This window comes from Amphiura filiformis, chromosome 20, assembly GCF_039555335.1.
Source record: "Amphiura filiformis chromosome 20, Afil_fr2py, whole genome shotgun sequence".
NCBI classification, from domain to species: Eukaryota; Metazoa; Echinodermata; class Ophiuroidea; order Amphilepidida; family Amphiuridae; genus Amphiura; species Amphiura filiformis.
The window spans coordinates 54,389,809-54,406,735 of NC_092647.1; the positions used below are offsets into that span (position 1 = coordinate 54,389,809).

The 16,927-nt window shown below is 35.6% G+C and overlaps 1 protein-coding gene across 2 annotated transcripts in view; it reads right to left on the minus strand.

Moving 5' to 3' along the window:
* Positions 1-8,864: 8,864 nt before the first annotated feature.
* Positions 8,865-16,927, minus strand: part of LOC140142023 (L-fucose kinase-like) — a 51,544-nt gene continuing 43,481 nt past the window's right edge. Inside the window, exons 22-28 of one of the 2 annotated variants that reach the window (XM_072163927.1) lie at positions 16,570-16,664; positions 15,344-15,401; positions 14,252-14,399; positions 13,184-13,296; positions 11,938-12,161; positions 11,284-11,343; positions 8,865-11,201 (exon numbers count right to left, since the gene is read on the minus strand). In XM_072163927.1, the coding sequence (XP_072020028.1) occupies positions 11,190-11,201; positions 11,284-11,343; positions 11,938-12,161; positions 13,184-13,296; positions 14,252-14,399; positions 15,344-15,401; positions 16,570-16,664 (710 nt within the window). In that variant the 3' untranslated portion in view covers positions 8,865-11,189. The other variant, XM_072163926.1, reaches the window with a different exon arrangement.

Sequence of the window (16,927 nt, forward strand, 5' to 3'; positions counted from 1 at the left end):
TTATAGACAGAATGTTTTCATCTTCAGGGGACCTTTACTACATATGTTTTGTTAATAATTTGTAGAAATTGTTTAATAGTAACTTTTAAAACATTTATCTTATGTTTTTGACCAAAAATTTAAAAAATTCTTATTTTTGGCCCCAAATCATCAATTAAACATAACTTTCAAAACATTTGGCAAACATTTGTAAAACAAATAAAAGATGATAAAAATAAAACATTTGACAAACACTTTGCTCCTTTAACATTTAAAAAATGTTTTAAAAACGTTAAATTAGTTAGTGTGTGGCTCCTTATCCGTTTAGGGCTCATATTGAAATACCCTACCACGCTTTCACACAGAAAGAAGGCAGGATTCCCCTCACTAAGGGCGCGCCTCAGGAAAGCTCAGTCATAAAACGGATGGATTATATGCATCAGTGATTCACCCTGCCTTTTGAAGTGGTCTGGTGACAAGGATTATAATAAAAGTTTATCAAAGACTGGCAATTTTATTGATTGTTGAACTAATTGAACTAATCGGCTCATCGCACAACCCAGGAAAGCGCACTCCTAATTTAAGTGGCTAATTGCAGTGTTATAATCACACAGGATTTTAACAAAAGAAGGCTAGCACAGGAAAGCTGCAGGATGGCGCACACCTTCCTGTGTAAGGGAATTTCAATATGAGCCCTTATAAACCATTTGACTATAAACGTTTGACAAACGTTTACACAAATGTTTGTCAAACGTTTGGCGAAAACAGCTGTATAATGAAAATTATAAATATAATATGATCCGCACAAAGCAAAACAACTATAATAATACTGATAATTTTACTTAGTCAAACAATTAACCAACGATAATTCAACTACACAATGTACAGGTGCATTTTTCAAATGATCATTACGATATAGGCCTACATGTACATCAGTTCACATGTATATGAAATCAATGCTTTCTGGGTTATTGTATAGGCCTTATAATGGAAAATTCGTCTTAATTAACCCTAACAAGGAACACGCTTTTTTGCTATCGGAAGGCAGAGAAGGAACGAAAAAGGAGAGAAGATGAAAGATTTCACTTGGAACATCCGGGTTTTATTAGCAATGTATTATATGAATTGAATACCTGAGTGGAAGAAGGGCCCAACTCCATCAAAACTGTTTTTGAGAAATTATATTAAGAAAAAACTTAATATTTGGAAAAGTTTTATAGACAGAATGTTTTCATCTTCAGGGGACCTTTACTACATATGTTTTGTTAATAATTTGTAGAAATTGTTTAATAGTAACTTTTTAAAACATTTATCTTATGTTTTTGACCAAAAATTTAAAAAAATTCTTATTTTTGGCCCCAAATCATCAATTAAACATAACTTTCAAAACATTTGGCAAACATTTGTAAAACAAATAAAAGATGATAAAAATAAAACATTTGACAAACACTTTGCTCCTTAAACATTTAAAAAATGTTTTAAAAACGTTAAATTAGTTAGTGTGTGGCTCCTTATCCGTTTAGGGCTCATATTGAAATACCCTACCACGCTTTCACACAGAAAGAAGGCAGGATTCCCCTCACTAAGCGCGCGCCTCGGGAAAGCTCGGTCAAAAAACGGATGGATTATATGCATCAGTGATTCACCCTGCCTTTTGAAGTGGTCTGGTGACAAGGATTATAATAAAAGTTTATCAAAGACTGGCAATTTTATTGATTGTTGAACTAATTGAACTAATCCGCTCATCGCACAACCCAGGAAAGCGCACTCCTAATTTAAGTGGCTAATTGCAGTGTTATAATCACACAGGATTTTAACAAAAGAAGGCTAGCACAGGAAAGCTGCAGGATGGCGCACACCTTCCTGTGTAAGGGAATTTCAATATGAGCCCTTATAAACCATTTGACTATAAACGTTTGACAAACGTTTACACAAATGTTTGTCAAACGTTTGGCGAAAACAGCTGTATAATGAAAATTATAAATATAATATGATCCGCACAAAGCAAAACAACTATAATAATACTGATAATTTTACTTAGTCAAACAATTAACCAACGATAATTCAACTACACAATGTACAGGTGCATTTTTCAAATGATCATTACGATATAGGCCTACATGTACATCAGTTCACATGTATATGAAATCAATGCTTTCTGAGTAAACAGCAGTTATCTTGAACATTGACCTTTGTCTATTTTGCACTTATCCTGCTTTTTAAAATTTGACATGTCTCAATTGCCTGTTAGATTCAATCCAAGTTGAGTCATTCAAAATCTATGCACATGCTGTCATTGGGTTGTGATGTAAAACTTGAATGCCTTGGACAAGGCTGCAATATTGTTTGTTGAAAGTGTCACTTCCATATTCAGAACTGTTGCCATGGGGTGTCTGTAGGGGTGTGACACCCCTTGGTGATCTTTAAAAGGAAAGAGAGGAAGAGAGAGAAAGAAAGGAGTGAGAGGGAGGGGGAAGTTGTAATTTTTCTGCAATAATAAAAAAGGCCTGGAAGCATTTTGAACCTGCTATGGATATAGCAATTGGTAATACCAATGAAACTAATTTGAAAACAGTGAGTGGCAAAAGGTGGTTAGGTGTCTTTATTTTTAACGTTTGGCTCTGAGACTAAACTTAGTCATTTAATTCCCACAGATGGTCCCCAAGCAGATTCTTATGCTCTGATAGACCATCAGAGGGCGAGTTAGCGCAGCGGTAGTTCCCTCGCTTTGCACCACTGAGGTCCCGGGTTCAAGCCCCGGCGCGGCCCAAGGACTCATGTGCACTTGGTCTATCCCGATCCATGCTCGCTCTCGCAGGTTTTCTCCGGGATCTCCGGTTTCCTCCTGCTTTCAAAATCGGTGATTAGTAAATTGTTTCGTTATCAAAAACTTCCTTCACCCAATGGAATTTGGGGAGCTGCAGAAAATGGGTGGATGTTACAATCTAAGTGCGGATAGGTTTGCACCAGGTTCGCTGCAACTAGCCTAGTTGATGCGATCTGATTGTGATGATTCACCACTTAGCGAAATTACAGCGCTTTGAATCCTCTGGAAAAAGCGCTATATAAATTCCGAAATTTATTTATTATTTATCAGATATAACAGTTCAAATTGGATGCTTAATAATTTTTTGCAAGTTAAAATGCATTTTTATAACTGGTTATCTTGATGTTTGGGTACACATTTGATGTTGTTTCAGTTATAATCTGTTAGCATTGCTCATAACACTTGCATATCAAGCTAATTATCTCGTAGGAGGGATACACACATATTTTCATGTAAATGTTGCACAATTTTGATTGTTTCCGGTGATCTAATCTTGTTTTAGTTCGAGGTCATCTACAAAAATCTGGAAAAGATACACATATTTTGCATTGAAAATCAGGTTGAGAACCTCTGGTCATGCTACTCCCAACCAAGCAACATCATCATAGCCCTTGGGGTTCTTAAGATAAGTTTTTCACAAGCTTTTAGCACAAGCATTCAGACGAACAAGCAGATCCCAAATAGTGACCACTAAGTCTCCCTCTGAACTTCAGTTCAGACGAGACAATAAAATGTGACACGATCAAGGGAAATGAGTCGGATGTCGCTAATATTGACTTTGAGATATTGGCAAAGAAAGTGTTCAGATTCTTTTGTTTTATATTGTTTTTAGCAATTGATAAATTGATGTAACTTCACAAAGAAAAGTCACATCAACTTGGGGTTTTCAGTTTCTGAAAGCTCTAAATGTCCTCTTTAGAAACATATGTAAAACTCATTTTCGACCAGGCTCAACATGTGACTCCTTCCCCTTGATCATGTCACAAATGACAATATAAATATTTTATGTTTATTGTAAAATTGGCTTACCATTTGGTCTTAAAATCTTTTAGATTTGTTTTAGAAACAAAGGTTTCTGTTGAAACGGCCAGCCTCAGGTTCCTGCACACTTGCTCGACTATACTTCCAAATGAAGCTCAATGCATGCCACAACTGCTAAATAGAGCGAAGGAAAAATTGTGTTACTACACTACTTGATGATGTTGCAAACAAATTATTCCTAGGTTTGCAAAGGTTAGTTACTCTACCTATATATCCTGTTCATTAGTATCAATCTGTATTTAGCAACATAAGATAAAATCTCTGACCTTAAGTGTAGATCAGCTTTTTGTGTTAATTGTATGACGTACAGATCAGATGTTTACACTGCTAGAGTTCATTACCAGCTATTATATTCTGTGTTTGCACAGCAGGGAGTGTCACGTTAGATATACAGAAGATAACAATGTCAACCTTTGAAACTATTGTATATAATTGAAGACCTAATTAAAAAGACTAGTTTGCGTATGACGTTCTGTCAACCAGACCAAAAATGCCGTACTGTGCAGGTCAGCAACCAATCACGCCACGCCTTTGCCCTGACGTCAGGCGCAAACTAGTCTTTTTAATTTGGTCTTCAATTATAGCAGCATATTTTTGCATTTTTATTTTCCTGCTTTTTATGGATAAGTTTTATACTGCAAATTTAAAAGCCTGTCAAAATATTTTGACCCATGGTCTTTAATGTGTAACTATTTGAAACCCTAAGAAATCCCAAACTATTCAGATAAAATCATTAAAGATGAATGCCGCTAAGGTGATATATATCACTTTGTATTTCAGGTAAATAACAATTTCATGGAAGAAGTTGATTTTTACATTAATTATTATTATTATTATTATATTATTTATTCATAATATTTCTTTATTGAGGGTTATACTGCTTCAGTGACAAGCACTGCTTTTCAAGCAGGCCCTCATTGATACATGTTATATAGCAACAAAATATATTATTATTATACACAATATTTACAAAGTATCATACAGTATTTACAATGTATTTACAATATATTATATATTGATAATTATAAATGTGAACTTCATATTACTTACCTCATTTTGATCGTGTAAAAGTTTAATCCAAACGTATATTATCGTACATAGTATGCTCAAATGCAACCAAAACTGTAATGTTCATGCACCTTTCGTCCAGCTTGTGTTTTCCAATTGGTAGTTTGACAGTGTTGCTCAAATTTGTTATCATGGTCCAAAGTTTGTTATGAGAGGGAACTCATGTTCAAGGCAATTCAGCTAGGCATGACATACTGAAGAATGTGTCCAATATTATGAATCTGAAAGGGCACCAAGGTCAATTGGGGTTCCAGATAAGATTGGTATCAATAAGATAACATTCTCCCAATTTTGAAATGTAGCCCAATAATTGGGCTACATTGGGGTCTTATCTATGGCATTGGCAAGACTGATTTCATAGCAGGGAAATTCCAATTGATGTCACAGTTCCAGATAAGATTGGTGTCAAGAAGATAACATTCTCCTAATTTTAAAATGTAGCCCAAAATCAACATGACTTCTTTGGGCTAATTGATTAACAGGGACAGATTTAAGTGGTCGCCCGGTGGCCCGGGGCCAGTGGATTTTGCGTCGGGCCAGTAAACTTCCAACAATGCTGGCCCGCCGGGCCACTAGATTTTTGAGCCTGATATAACACATTTGAGACAAATACATGTAGATATAATCAGTGAGGCTCTATCTTATGATGATAGCGATACCGCAAAAAAACCACATATTTGAACCTTTGTGAACTTTTGGAACTAAAAAAGGCAGGACTACTGACTGAATTTGTGTTAGTGACTACACTCTCTACATTGAGTACATTCAATACAAAACAAATTAAAATGTTTTAAAGGTTTGCTTGACTTTAAAGAGCTTGGATAGCAAAGTTTCCACATATTTTTTGTGGGAGAGCACATCAGACATATCGAATTGCATTTTGAAAACGAGGATGTCCTTCTGATATCATAAAAAAAATTTAAATTCGCGATATACACATTTCATGACAAATGATTAAAAATTCATATAGATTTTTTCCCAAAAACACCAAAAAAAAGGTATTTTTTTTTGCAGTAGAACATATTGAAAAAGCTGGGCCAGTAAATTTATTGCAGGGCCACTAGATTTGCTTTTTCATTGGCCCGGAGGGCGAGTTGAAAACCGAAACCTAAGTCTGTCCCTGTTGATTAATATGTGAAGCAGATAATTATATGTAAAAATGCTTATACTGAAGTTGTAGGCATGCAACTGTATGCCATGTCAAAACAAAACAAATATAACCATAGTACCTATAATATATATACCATAGCACTGAGACTAGTAAACAAACATTTTGGGTTACTAGTCTCAGCCATACAAATATTGCCTTTTACTTCATAAAAGAGATTTTAAAGCACCTTAACATATCTCAAAGTGCTGTACAGTCAACACCAAAACATTTCTATAGTACAGTTGATATTCAATGTATCTACTAAATATAGTGATTATGTGTACTATAAGTTAACACACTACTAGCAATCTACTGAAGATCAGGGTTGCCAAAACTTTTTAGCCCAAGTCGCGGGTATTAGCCGTGAAATGTTGCCCAAATAGCCAAAAAATCGCCCAAAATTTTAAAGTCGATTTAGGGGGGTTCTACACCCCCGTTTTATTTTGAAATTTTTGGAAAATGCTGAAATAAATTCTAAAAAAAAAAAAAAAAACTGAAAAAAAAAAAAAAAATAAAAAAAAAAAAGCGGAAGAAAAATTTAAAGTCGATTTGAGGGGGTTCTATACCCCCCTTTATTTTGGAATTTTTGGGAAAAGCTGAAATAAATTTAAAAAAAACTATAAAAAAATGAAAAAAGTTTTTAATAAATAACAGGGGGTTCAGGGGGTTCTACACCCCTTTCTTTCTATTTTTTTTAATGCTGAAATAAATTATCAAAAACTAACAAACACTGATTTTTTTGTTATAGGCCTAGGCCTACTGTAAGGAAAATTTATTTGTGAATTTTTGTGGAAATATTGAAATAAATTACAAACTAACAAAATTGAAAAAAAATGTTTAAACTGCAAATTGAAATAATGAAAAACTAACAAACATTTTCAAAAATTTAAGAAAAAACTTAAACTGCAAGGAAAATAAAATGTTGACTTTTGACGGGGTTCTGCACTATCTTTTTAATTTTTTGGAAATGCTGAAACAAATTAAAAATTATATAAAAAAAATGCCAGGAAAACAATCACATGTATTAATAGACATCACATGCCATTCATTGCAATATAGGGGGGGGGGGGTAGGCCTACAAAAATTTGCTTTCAGCTGAGTGATAACAACATGTGCATGTAATATTTTTAATCAAATTCAAAACGGCCAGTACTTTTGATCATCATGCCGTTTCAAAAGAATATGTGCGGTAGGTGTTTACACAGTTTTATTTCAAAAGAACCGCCAACGGGAAAAAACTTAATGTTGAAGTAGAAACTTAAACTTGGCACCCCGATGACACTAAGAAGCTACTTAAGTCGTCTTAAACCACTTGTGAGTATTTAGATCGGAATATTCTAAGGATAATCCTCCAGCTCAAGTGGTCTTTAGCAACAACATGTGATGCGATTAACCAGCCCCCTCCCTGTGCGTGCCATTGTCATGGGAAGCACACTGACCACAGAGTGTTTTGTAACTTTTGCTTATTGAATTAGTTGTTTGGTGCTTTTGTTGAATGACCATTGAAAGAATTGGCAATCATGATCAAAAAATAAGTTTTGAAGTCGGCTTTGTCACAAATCGCCCAACATTTAATACATTTCGCGGGTGAGATTTTTAAAGTAGCCCAAATGTCGCGAAATCGCGGGAGCACTTTCTTTGTCGCGGGACGGAAGTTGAAAATCGCCTAATTGGGCGACCAAATCGCGGGTTTGGCAACCCTGCTGAAGATATCAATGTAATATTCATTGATTTAAACACAATTTGCTGTCGAAGTGATGTAATAATCGGATTAAAAAGGATTAACTACCATAGCAATAAGTTCAAACAATTTTTGATTATATTGCGCTGCACTGGTTACGTTCACGTCGTACCTCTGCATTGAACCATAGATGTCGAAGAGCAGGGATAAAGACCTTGATTGTAATTCTATAGAATATTCATATCATGCTGACCACTTGCACCTGTAAGATTAGTACCATTCAAAAGAGCGGTATTGAATTCAATCTACACCAGGCACAAAAAAGAAACTCGTCAGTTATATTCATCCTTGCTGTTCAATAACTTGATAATTTTGGATTATTCTGAAATATACATTTTGTTAATTGGACTTTTTTTTTTCTCATTTGACACCCTGTTCGTGAACATTGAGCATGAATTGACCAAGATATGTGCCTCCAAACTCTCAAACCCCAAAATGAAAAGTTGCAATTTTAACGATTCAATTGTGCCTGTTACACTGTGTGCTTTATTGATTGGCCCGTGGTGCTTGTGTGCAATACAACGATGCGTTCCCATTGAAAATCGTTGAAAATGCAACTTTTGATTTTGGGGTTTGAGGCTTTGGATGCGCATATGTTAGTCAAATCTTGTTCGGTTTCCACGAACAGGATGTCAAATGAGAAAGCAAAGTCCAATTAACAAAATGTATATTTCAGAATAATCCAAAATTATCAAGTTATTGAACAGCACGTTTCTTTTTGTGCCTGGTGTATGATTGCAGACATGCACAGGTGATGAGTGCAACTTGGTTACTTGTAGTGCCATGCGATATAATCAAAAATAGTTTGAACCTATTGTGGTAGTTAATCTGATTATTACATCACTTCTGCAGCGAATATACACACCACTAGCAATCTGGTATGCTATCTACTGAAGATAGCAATGTGTTATGTATTGATTTGAACACAATATACGATATACACACTATTAGTAATCTGGTATGCTATCTACTGAAGACAGCAATGTATTGATTTGAACACAATATTAGAGATATGCATGAAGAAGTTCACACAACAATTAATTATAGAATAATTTCAGAGTACTTTTATTTTTGTCCACACATTGTGAGAAATATAAATAAGAATCTAATTACTTGCATGCAAAATCTATCAGCTAATAAAATGCAATAAAGACACTGCAATCATAGATCTTAATAAATACTTAAATGTACTGTTTTTATAAATTGTAAATTCTATGAAAATATTACTATAATTTAGCACCTCGAACTGTTAGTTATCAAATCATACCATTATTGCAGATAATTATAGGTGAGCTCTATCAGCATTATCCTAATGAATAATGGGTTTAAAAAATAAATTAAACCTCAAAAAAGCTTTAAAAAGTAGCTATTTACCTAAAATATTGTATTTTTTCAAATGTTAAATCTCATTTATAGCTAAGGTGCAAACTACAGGCAAAATATCTAATTCTCGATCATGAGAGGATGTACCTGCTGCATACTGTTGCATCAACGTACTTTTCGTAGAACAACACAATCAATTCTCAAAAGGTGCCATTAAGTGTGTGGCCATTGCCTAGTATGCTCAACGCACATATCTGTGTGTACCAAAGTTGGCCCCCATGATCGAGAATTAGATATTTAGCCTCGAGTATACAAAGGACATATTATTATTGCAAGTTATTCAAGGTTCCATGTGAAGATTCCTTATTCTGAAGGCACAATACTCTGAAAACATTAACTGCCATACAAGAATATAGTAGTGCCCCGGCCCCCAACTCAACACAAAAGTTGACAACCATGAGAGTTACCAAATCTTTCAAAGGCCCCCTTTGCAATGATTTTTCATCAAATTTACCCCCCTTTTTCATGCAAAACCGAGGACAAAATTTAGCCAAAAACAACCCCTTTTTTGTGGTTTTCAATGACCAGAATTTCAAACACCCCTTTTCAATGATTACAATTTCAAACACCCCTCATCATAAATATTGACATAAAACATCAGGATTTTCTGAAGTACCCCTATTATCCAAATTTCCCGGACAGTGCAAATTAAATACCCCTATTTTGCTGATTTCACTGTCAAATTTCACAGACAGTACAAATTAAATACCCCCTATTTTGCGAATTTCGCGGTCCTTGCTACTAATAAAAAAATAACCCCTTTTCCGCGCAATTTGGTAACTCTCGTGGTTGTCAACTTTTGTCTTCAATTGGGGGGGCAGGAGTAGTGCAACTTTTGGGATATCCTGTACTTGGTGCACAATTATTTTACTTCATACATACATATGTATATGAGTTGAAATTTGTGAAAAATATATTTGAATGAATTGAATAAAGTACTTACTAGGACTATTGCAACTAAGTTTCATAACTTATAGACTTGGTAATGAATAAGTTACCAATGTTTAAACTATTAATAATACTAATTTGTTCACTTTATAAATGGCAAAAATTATTCACTTTTGGTTACAGTGTGTTTCAATAAAGTCCAAACTTGCACTTGCATGCGTAAATTCACATAAGCGTGCACCAGTTACACATTACCCAACACACATCTAGTGTAGGTGCTGACCGTGCTGCGCCCAACTGTGTGAAAACCATTCAATATCCATCCACGATGTTATGATTCTTGCCATTAATAAATCAAACAAGGTATAGGGGTGCATTTCACTCAGCTTTTTATCCATCATCATTTTTAAATCATCATTCTTAAAAGTATCATTTTTGAATTACATGATAGCTGTGACCAACACATTAAAAAAATAAGTGACTGATAAAAAAAGAGTTGTTTTGTTCCATGATATTTTTACTACTTACAAAATATATCTAAAATCATGATAAATGCTATAGGTGTCCAAATTCAATATCACTAATGCTACAGTCAATGAGTGTCAGTGAATTAAAAGATGGTATTTTCATTTCCAAAATTATCAGCAAATAATAGTACTGCCACCAAATGATTTACTATCATTAGTCATGCATGTACTGATTGATTCATATTATAGTTTCACCTTTGCATAAGCGCCGTGATAGGCCCCTAATATTAACATCAGAAGGGACCAGTGGCATAGACCCCCTCACTCTTCAAAATCCACTCATAGTCTGTCGTAACAGGCCCCGGTATTTCATAATCAAAATGATCAGCAAATAGTAATACTGATCAGCAAATAATAACACTGCCAGCAAATTAATTACTATTATTATTATTCATCCGTGTATTGATCCATCCCCATTACCCATTATAGTTTCACCTTTATATGGATTCTGTGATAGGCCCCTGCCCTGATATTAACACTGTAAGGGACCAGTGGCGTAGCCCCTTCACTCTTCATCCTTCAAATGTAGTCTGCCGTAATAGGCCCCTAATATTAACATTGGAAGGGACCAGTGGTGTAGCCCCCTCACTCTTCAACCTCCACTCATAGCCTGCCATAATAGGCCCTTAATATTAACATCGGAAGTGAACCAGTGGTGTAGATCTTCTCACTCCTCAACCTCCACTCGTAGTCCTTCTTCATCCAATGTGACTGTGTGAATTGTTATATCTTCTGTTCCCTGTTTGTGTGAAAAAATGCAACAAACACTTAATATTTGATGTGGGTGTGGTTAAGATGTCAGCGGTTACCCTTACTTTCTGCTTGATTATGTCAACTCCCTGCTCATATCACTGGTACTAAATTAATCCAATTTTTGGCCATTCAAAATTGCAGCTGTTTAAATACCTTGAAATAGTCTGTATAGGAGTTTCCAAGTTTATTCATCCACTATAAACATGTAGCTCAAAATGCTATATTAGGTCCTTTTTTTGTGTGCCAAGCCAGGATATGTGTGGATTCTCACTAAGGTTATCAAATTCGACTGTAAAGGGGTAAAGGGTTGTTTTCAGAAGAAAATTATAGCTGGTGGTGGTCTTTGACAGATCATTCACCTGCAAGTGTACATTATTAACACTTTGTACAGCCCTTCAAAATTATGGGCTATTCCAGTTGAAACCCATACACCTTATATGGAAGACATGACCTTAATCTTCCACACAGGGAGTGTGAATTTCAAATGGGGCTACCTGAATGGATGACTCCATAAGGACATGTCTTCCATAGTGTATGTATGGATTTCAACTGGAATAGTCCAATGTCAATTTATATTCACCTCAACTCCTGCTAGTATCTCCTTGACGGTTTCCATGGCATTAGGTTCTTTTGTCAAAACATACATAAACCCACCACCTCCGGCACCTGCCAAAGCCTGGCCATACGCATGGGGACCGAGGACGCTCATCATGCGTTGGACGACAAGGGGCTCGCACCCGGGTGCCATGACTTTCTTTTGCCTCCAGTAAGTGTCCATACAAACTCCAACCTCCTCAAAATCACCTGAAGAAAATATCAAGAATAGAAGAAATAAAACCATAATGAATAGGCATGAGAAAAATACACTGTAGGCCTATCACCTTGAGTTTGGTGAGGGGTCCAATTGTAACATGTGATGTTTGCAATACTAAAATGCAGTAAACCTTTGACGAGCGCGTATTGTAAGGATACATCGCGTATTTACTGCGTTGCACGCACTTGTCTCTGATTGGCTGCTGAGGCGATCTGTTGTTGCCGAGTGGAAATTTATGAATGAACTGTGCGCCGTACGCGTTGTTAGCGCTGAATTTGCAACCTCACGGTAGTCGCGCTCGTCAAAGGTTTGCTGCATTTTAGTATACCTCACATTGAAGCCTATCAGCAAAACATTCAAGATTAAAACTCCAACAGTTTGGATTCTAGAAGCAAAAATATATCTTAAACACCTAGGAAAGTTCCTGCAGTCTTATTGGTCTATATTATTAGTCTATAACACACTTTAGCATGAGTGTGTCGACATGATACTCGTGCACGCACTATTTGAACAAATCGGAGGTACATAGCTACAATGGGGCTGATCGATTCTAAGCCCTAGGTAATTCCTTGTAAAATGTATGATTTCATTTGATTAAAATTTGGTATACTTATGATAAATACATTGATTTGAATTGAAGTGTTCAAGAATGAGAATAAAGTTATTGTTATAACATGCGACATCATTATTTTTGTACATGAAACAATGACATCCTCCATGTTATATGAGATGACAGTTGCACGACAGCGGTTAAAAACAATACCTTTATTCTCTATGCATCACAGTGGGTAACATAACAGTACACGCCTGTATCACCAAACTACACAATTTTTTACTCATACCACCTTTAAATAAAACATATTTCAGGCTTAAATTGAGCTATGAGAACAATATGAGCTTTCACCTGACATCAAAATCTCTTCATTTTTATTGGGTAAAGTTGGGGAGCCCCCCTTTAATTTGGCTAAACCTGAAGTTGAAGGAATTTCTTTACAGTAAAAAAGGTGCTTACCTGCTTTGAATGCATCTACACACCTCCATGCATTCTCAACAAGCTGGTTACAATTCTCTACAATATATGGAGCCTTGGCATGCCAGTTACGCAACACATCTTGCAGTAAGTTTCTGAAAATAATGAGAATGTAAAAAGTGACAACTGAATGGGGAGCATACAGCAATTTTTTTGTGATGCCAGTTGACCAATTATTTGTTTTGTCACAGTAAGTGAATTTGTTTCAAATGGAGATTTGACATCACAAGAAAATTGCAACTTCTGAAACAGTGAAATAATTTTTACAAGACCCTTTGAGGTGCAAGCACTTCCCATACAATATGAGCATGTGCAACATATGCACCACAAGTTGGGCAACGGTGACCTTCACAGACCATGTGTTGACATCAGCCTAATATGCTAATTGCCCAAGTCATTTATTGTAATTTTGAGAACAAAGTACAAAATATGGTTCAAGCATGCATTTAAACATATCTATTCACCAATCTTTGCACAGGAACAAATGAAACATATTAAAGGGAATAGTCCAAAATAATCAGGGTGATTATGTAACTGATGCATGCTTGAACCACATTTTGCACTTTGTTCTCAAAATTACAATAAATGACTCGGGAAATTGTTGTAGTAGGGTGACCATATATGACCTGTTCTCACAAAATGAGCGGAAAGTCATCAAGGAAGAAAATGAGGTATGCTTCATTGAACATGCCAAAAACAATAGAAAACAAAAGAATTATTCTTTGAAATTTTGACTTTTGAGCACTAAGTTTTCTTATAATTGGCCCCTTTTAGCCATTGATGGCATTTTGGCTTGGCTAACTCCAATCAGGCCAGAATTAGCGAAGTGGAAAACTGACGATTGTGTGGCCTGGCTTAAATTCCGGTCTGATAGGAGTTAGCCGAGTCAAACACCACCAATGGCTGGATGACGTCAATTATAAGAAAACTCTACATATCATTTTAAAGCTTATGATCCAGAGACAATGAATCTTACCATAGCTAAAAAAATAAAAATTTGCAAGTTTCCTGTCATTTTGTGGATACAGGTCACATATGGTTTCTACCTACCTTGCTAATCTTGTCTTCCCTGTATACACAAGCAGTAAATGGTCATTGAATTTCTTGACAGTGTCTTCACTGATCTCAACAGGATCCATGTCAACTTTGAGAGGCAGTCCTGCCTTGCAGTGACCAATGTTGATTTTAGCTGTCAACCCTGCAGGCAAAAATAAATCTAAGGCTTTATTTCTTATATTTTATGACATCTTTATATAAATCCAAGGCTTTATTTCTTATATTTTATGACATCTTTATAGAGGGCAGCCATTGATCAGTGTCAATTCATATGGGCTCATTTTGGATGTAATCCGGAGAAATTGGGACAGCCAAGGGTTTCACCAGCACCCTATTCTATTTTCAAAACTAACTGTGATATTTATGTATAGATGTATAGGTATGTCTCTTTATACACTGGACCGACAGCTTAAGGTGGTACTACACCCCCTGATAAATTTTGTGACTAATTTTGCATTTTTCTCAAAAAATAACTACACACTGGTAATAAAAGTTATGTATATTATTGGGGCAAGGAATCCAATTACTTCACTGAAATTTCAATAATTCAAGACAAGTGGTTCATTATATATGTTAAGAAATGAGGTACATTCTAGCGGTACCTCTTTTCTTATCATACATAATGTACCGCTTGTCTTGAGTCACTGAAATTCCAGTGTAGTAACTGGATTCCTTGCCCCTATAATAAACATAACTTCTGTGACCAGTGTGTTATTATTTTTTGAGTAAAATGCAAAAATAGTCACAAATTTATCAAGGGGTGTAGTACCACCTTAACAGCCCCTCCAAAGGACAAAAACCTCTTATGGTTCATTTACCCAATTCTATATGAACCACAGGGAAAGATGAAGTCTGAATTTAATCTACAAAAGTCAGACTTTTTCCCCATAAAGCCATAATGTAAGATCTTTTAAGATGAGCTGTCTGAGTATCTGGACGTTATAATAAGCAAATTGATGACTGGAATTTGAACTTGGGACATCTAGATCTGTAGACCAGCACTCTAATTTAGCTATCAAGAATTATAATTATCTTGAAGACAAGAAAAGAAGGAAAAGAAACCCAAATAACAGTGAGCATACAAACCTCCCACTTGATCCTGCCAGCCACCACCTGTTGTTAACATTTGCTCCAGATGTAAAACCTAAACACAAGCCATAACACAACATCAGTATTTGGAACAGATTGTGCAAAATTACTCACAATTAGTATATGCTCAAGAAATTTCCCATATGCTGCACACATTTTGCTTCTGGGAGGAATCTTACTGCATTTCAGTTTTTATTTGAGTAATTCTGATAATTTGATATTTTCAAGCAGAAAAATGACTGACAAAATTTGTCAATAAGATTTTGTTCTCATACATTTTGTTTTACAAGCAATTATGAAATAAATAAATTCCAGATAAAAATCAATCTATAATTAGTTTCCTAAAACTTTTAATTTACATATCTAATCTAATCTGCTATGATCTGACATTAAATATTGGTGATTTGAGACATAATGTTACCATAAATCATGACTATAAAAAACACATTTTGCATTTCGGTTCTCAGGCTACTTAAGGGAAACAAACATGTTTTAAAGCCACATCCTGAATTTTCATTTACACTGGCAGATGCCAAATCTAATGGGCTATTCCAGATGTATTCCGCACCCCCCTATGGAAGACACTTCCGAATTCTGGGCTAAATAATTGACAGCGAATTCACATGTCAGGAAAACCCCATGGAAGACCCTGCGGAATTGTGGTAATATGGCCAGCCGAATTCAAGTAAATGTAAATGTCTTCCATAGGGTTCCAGCTGGAATTAGAACATTTTTTTCAGTTTCCAGCCAGAATTCAAGTAAATTGTAAATGTCATTCATAGGTTAATCGAGATGGCGACCATAAGTGAAGATCCTGCCGGAATTGGAGCATTTTTGACCATTTTCCAGTCGGAATATTAAGAAATATGAATGTCTTCCACAGGCACATCATGGCCTTTCACAATCCCCACTCTTGTTTTTTCGTTTATTTTAGCAGCCGGAATTTCACCTAATCCCCATGTCTTCCATACCCTCCAGCCGAATCTGTGTTAAAATGACTGCTGGAATTCTAGACACATCTCAATTCCAGCTGGAATTGTATTTTTTTAAATGTCTTCCATAGGGGGTGCGGGATACATCTGAATAGCCCAATTCCATAAAATGTTACAACAAATTTTCCAAATAAATAATGTTTTCAAAGAACAACCATTTTGGTGTGCAAGTAGTGCACAATATGTGATGCATGCATAGTTCCATGGATTTATTCATTTTATACTACTTACAGCATGAATTAGTGATTGGTGATCATAACACTTGCCAGATGCTTTCCACAAAACAGCCAACACTGCACCGGCAAGAATACTACTTGTGCCCAGACCTACAAAACAAAAATTTTATACAAAAACAGGAGGTCAATCCATTGACTCCTTAACTCTACTTCTTCTAGTGATTGGATATCATACGACTTCCCAGATGAAAACCTTAAGACAGCCAGCCCAACACTAGCAAGTAAATTACTTGCAGCCATCACTACAAGCAGAAAACATGTATCACTGCAGGAGTCTAATAAATCCTTCAAATAACTCTACTATAGCATCAAATGTTATCCTGGTGTATTATAGTCCTACATTTATGTGCACC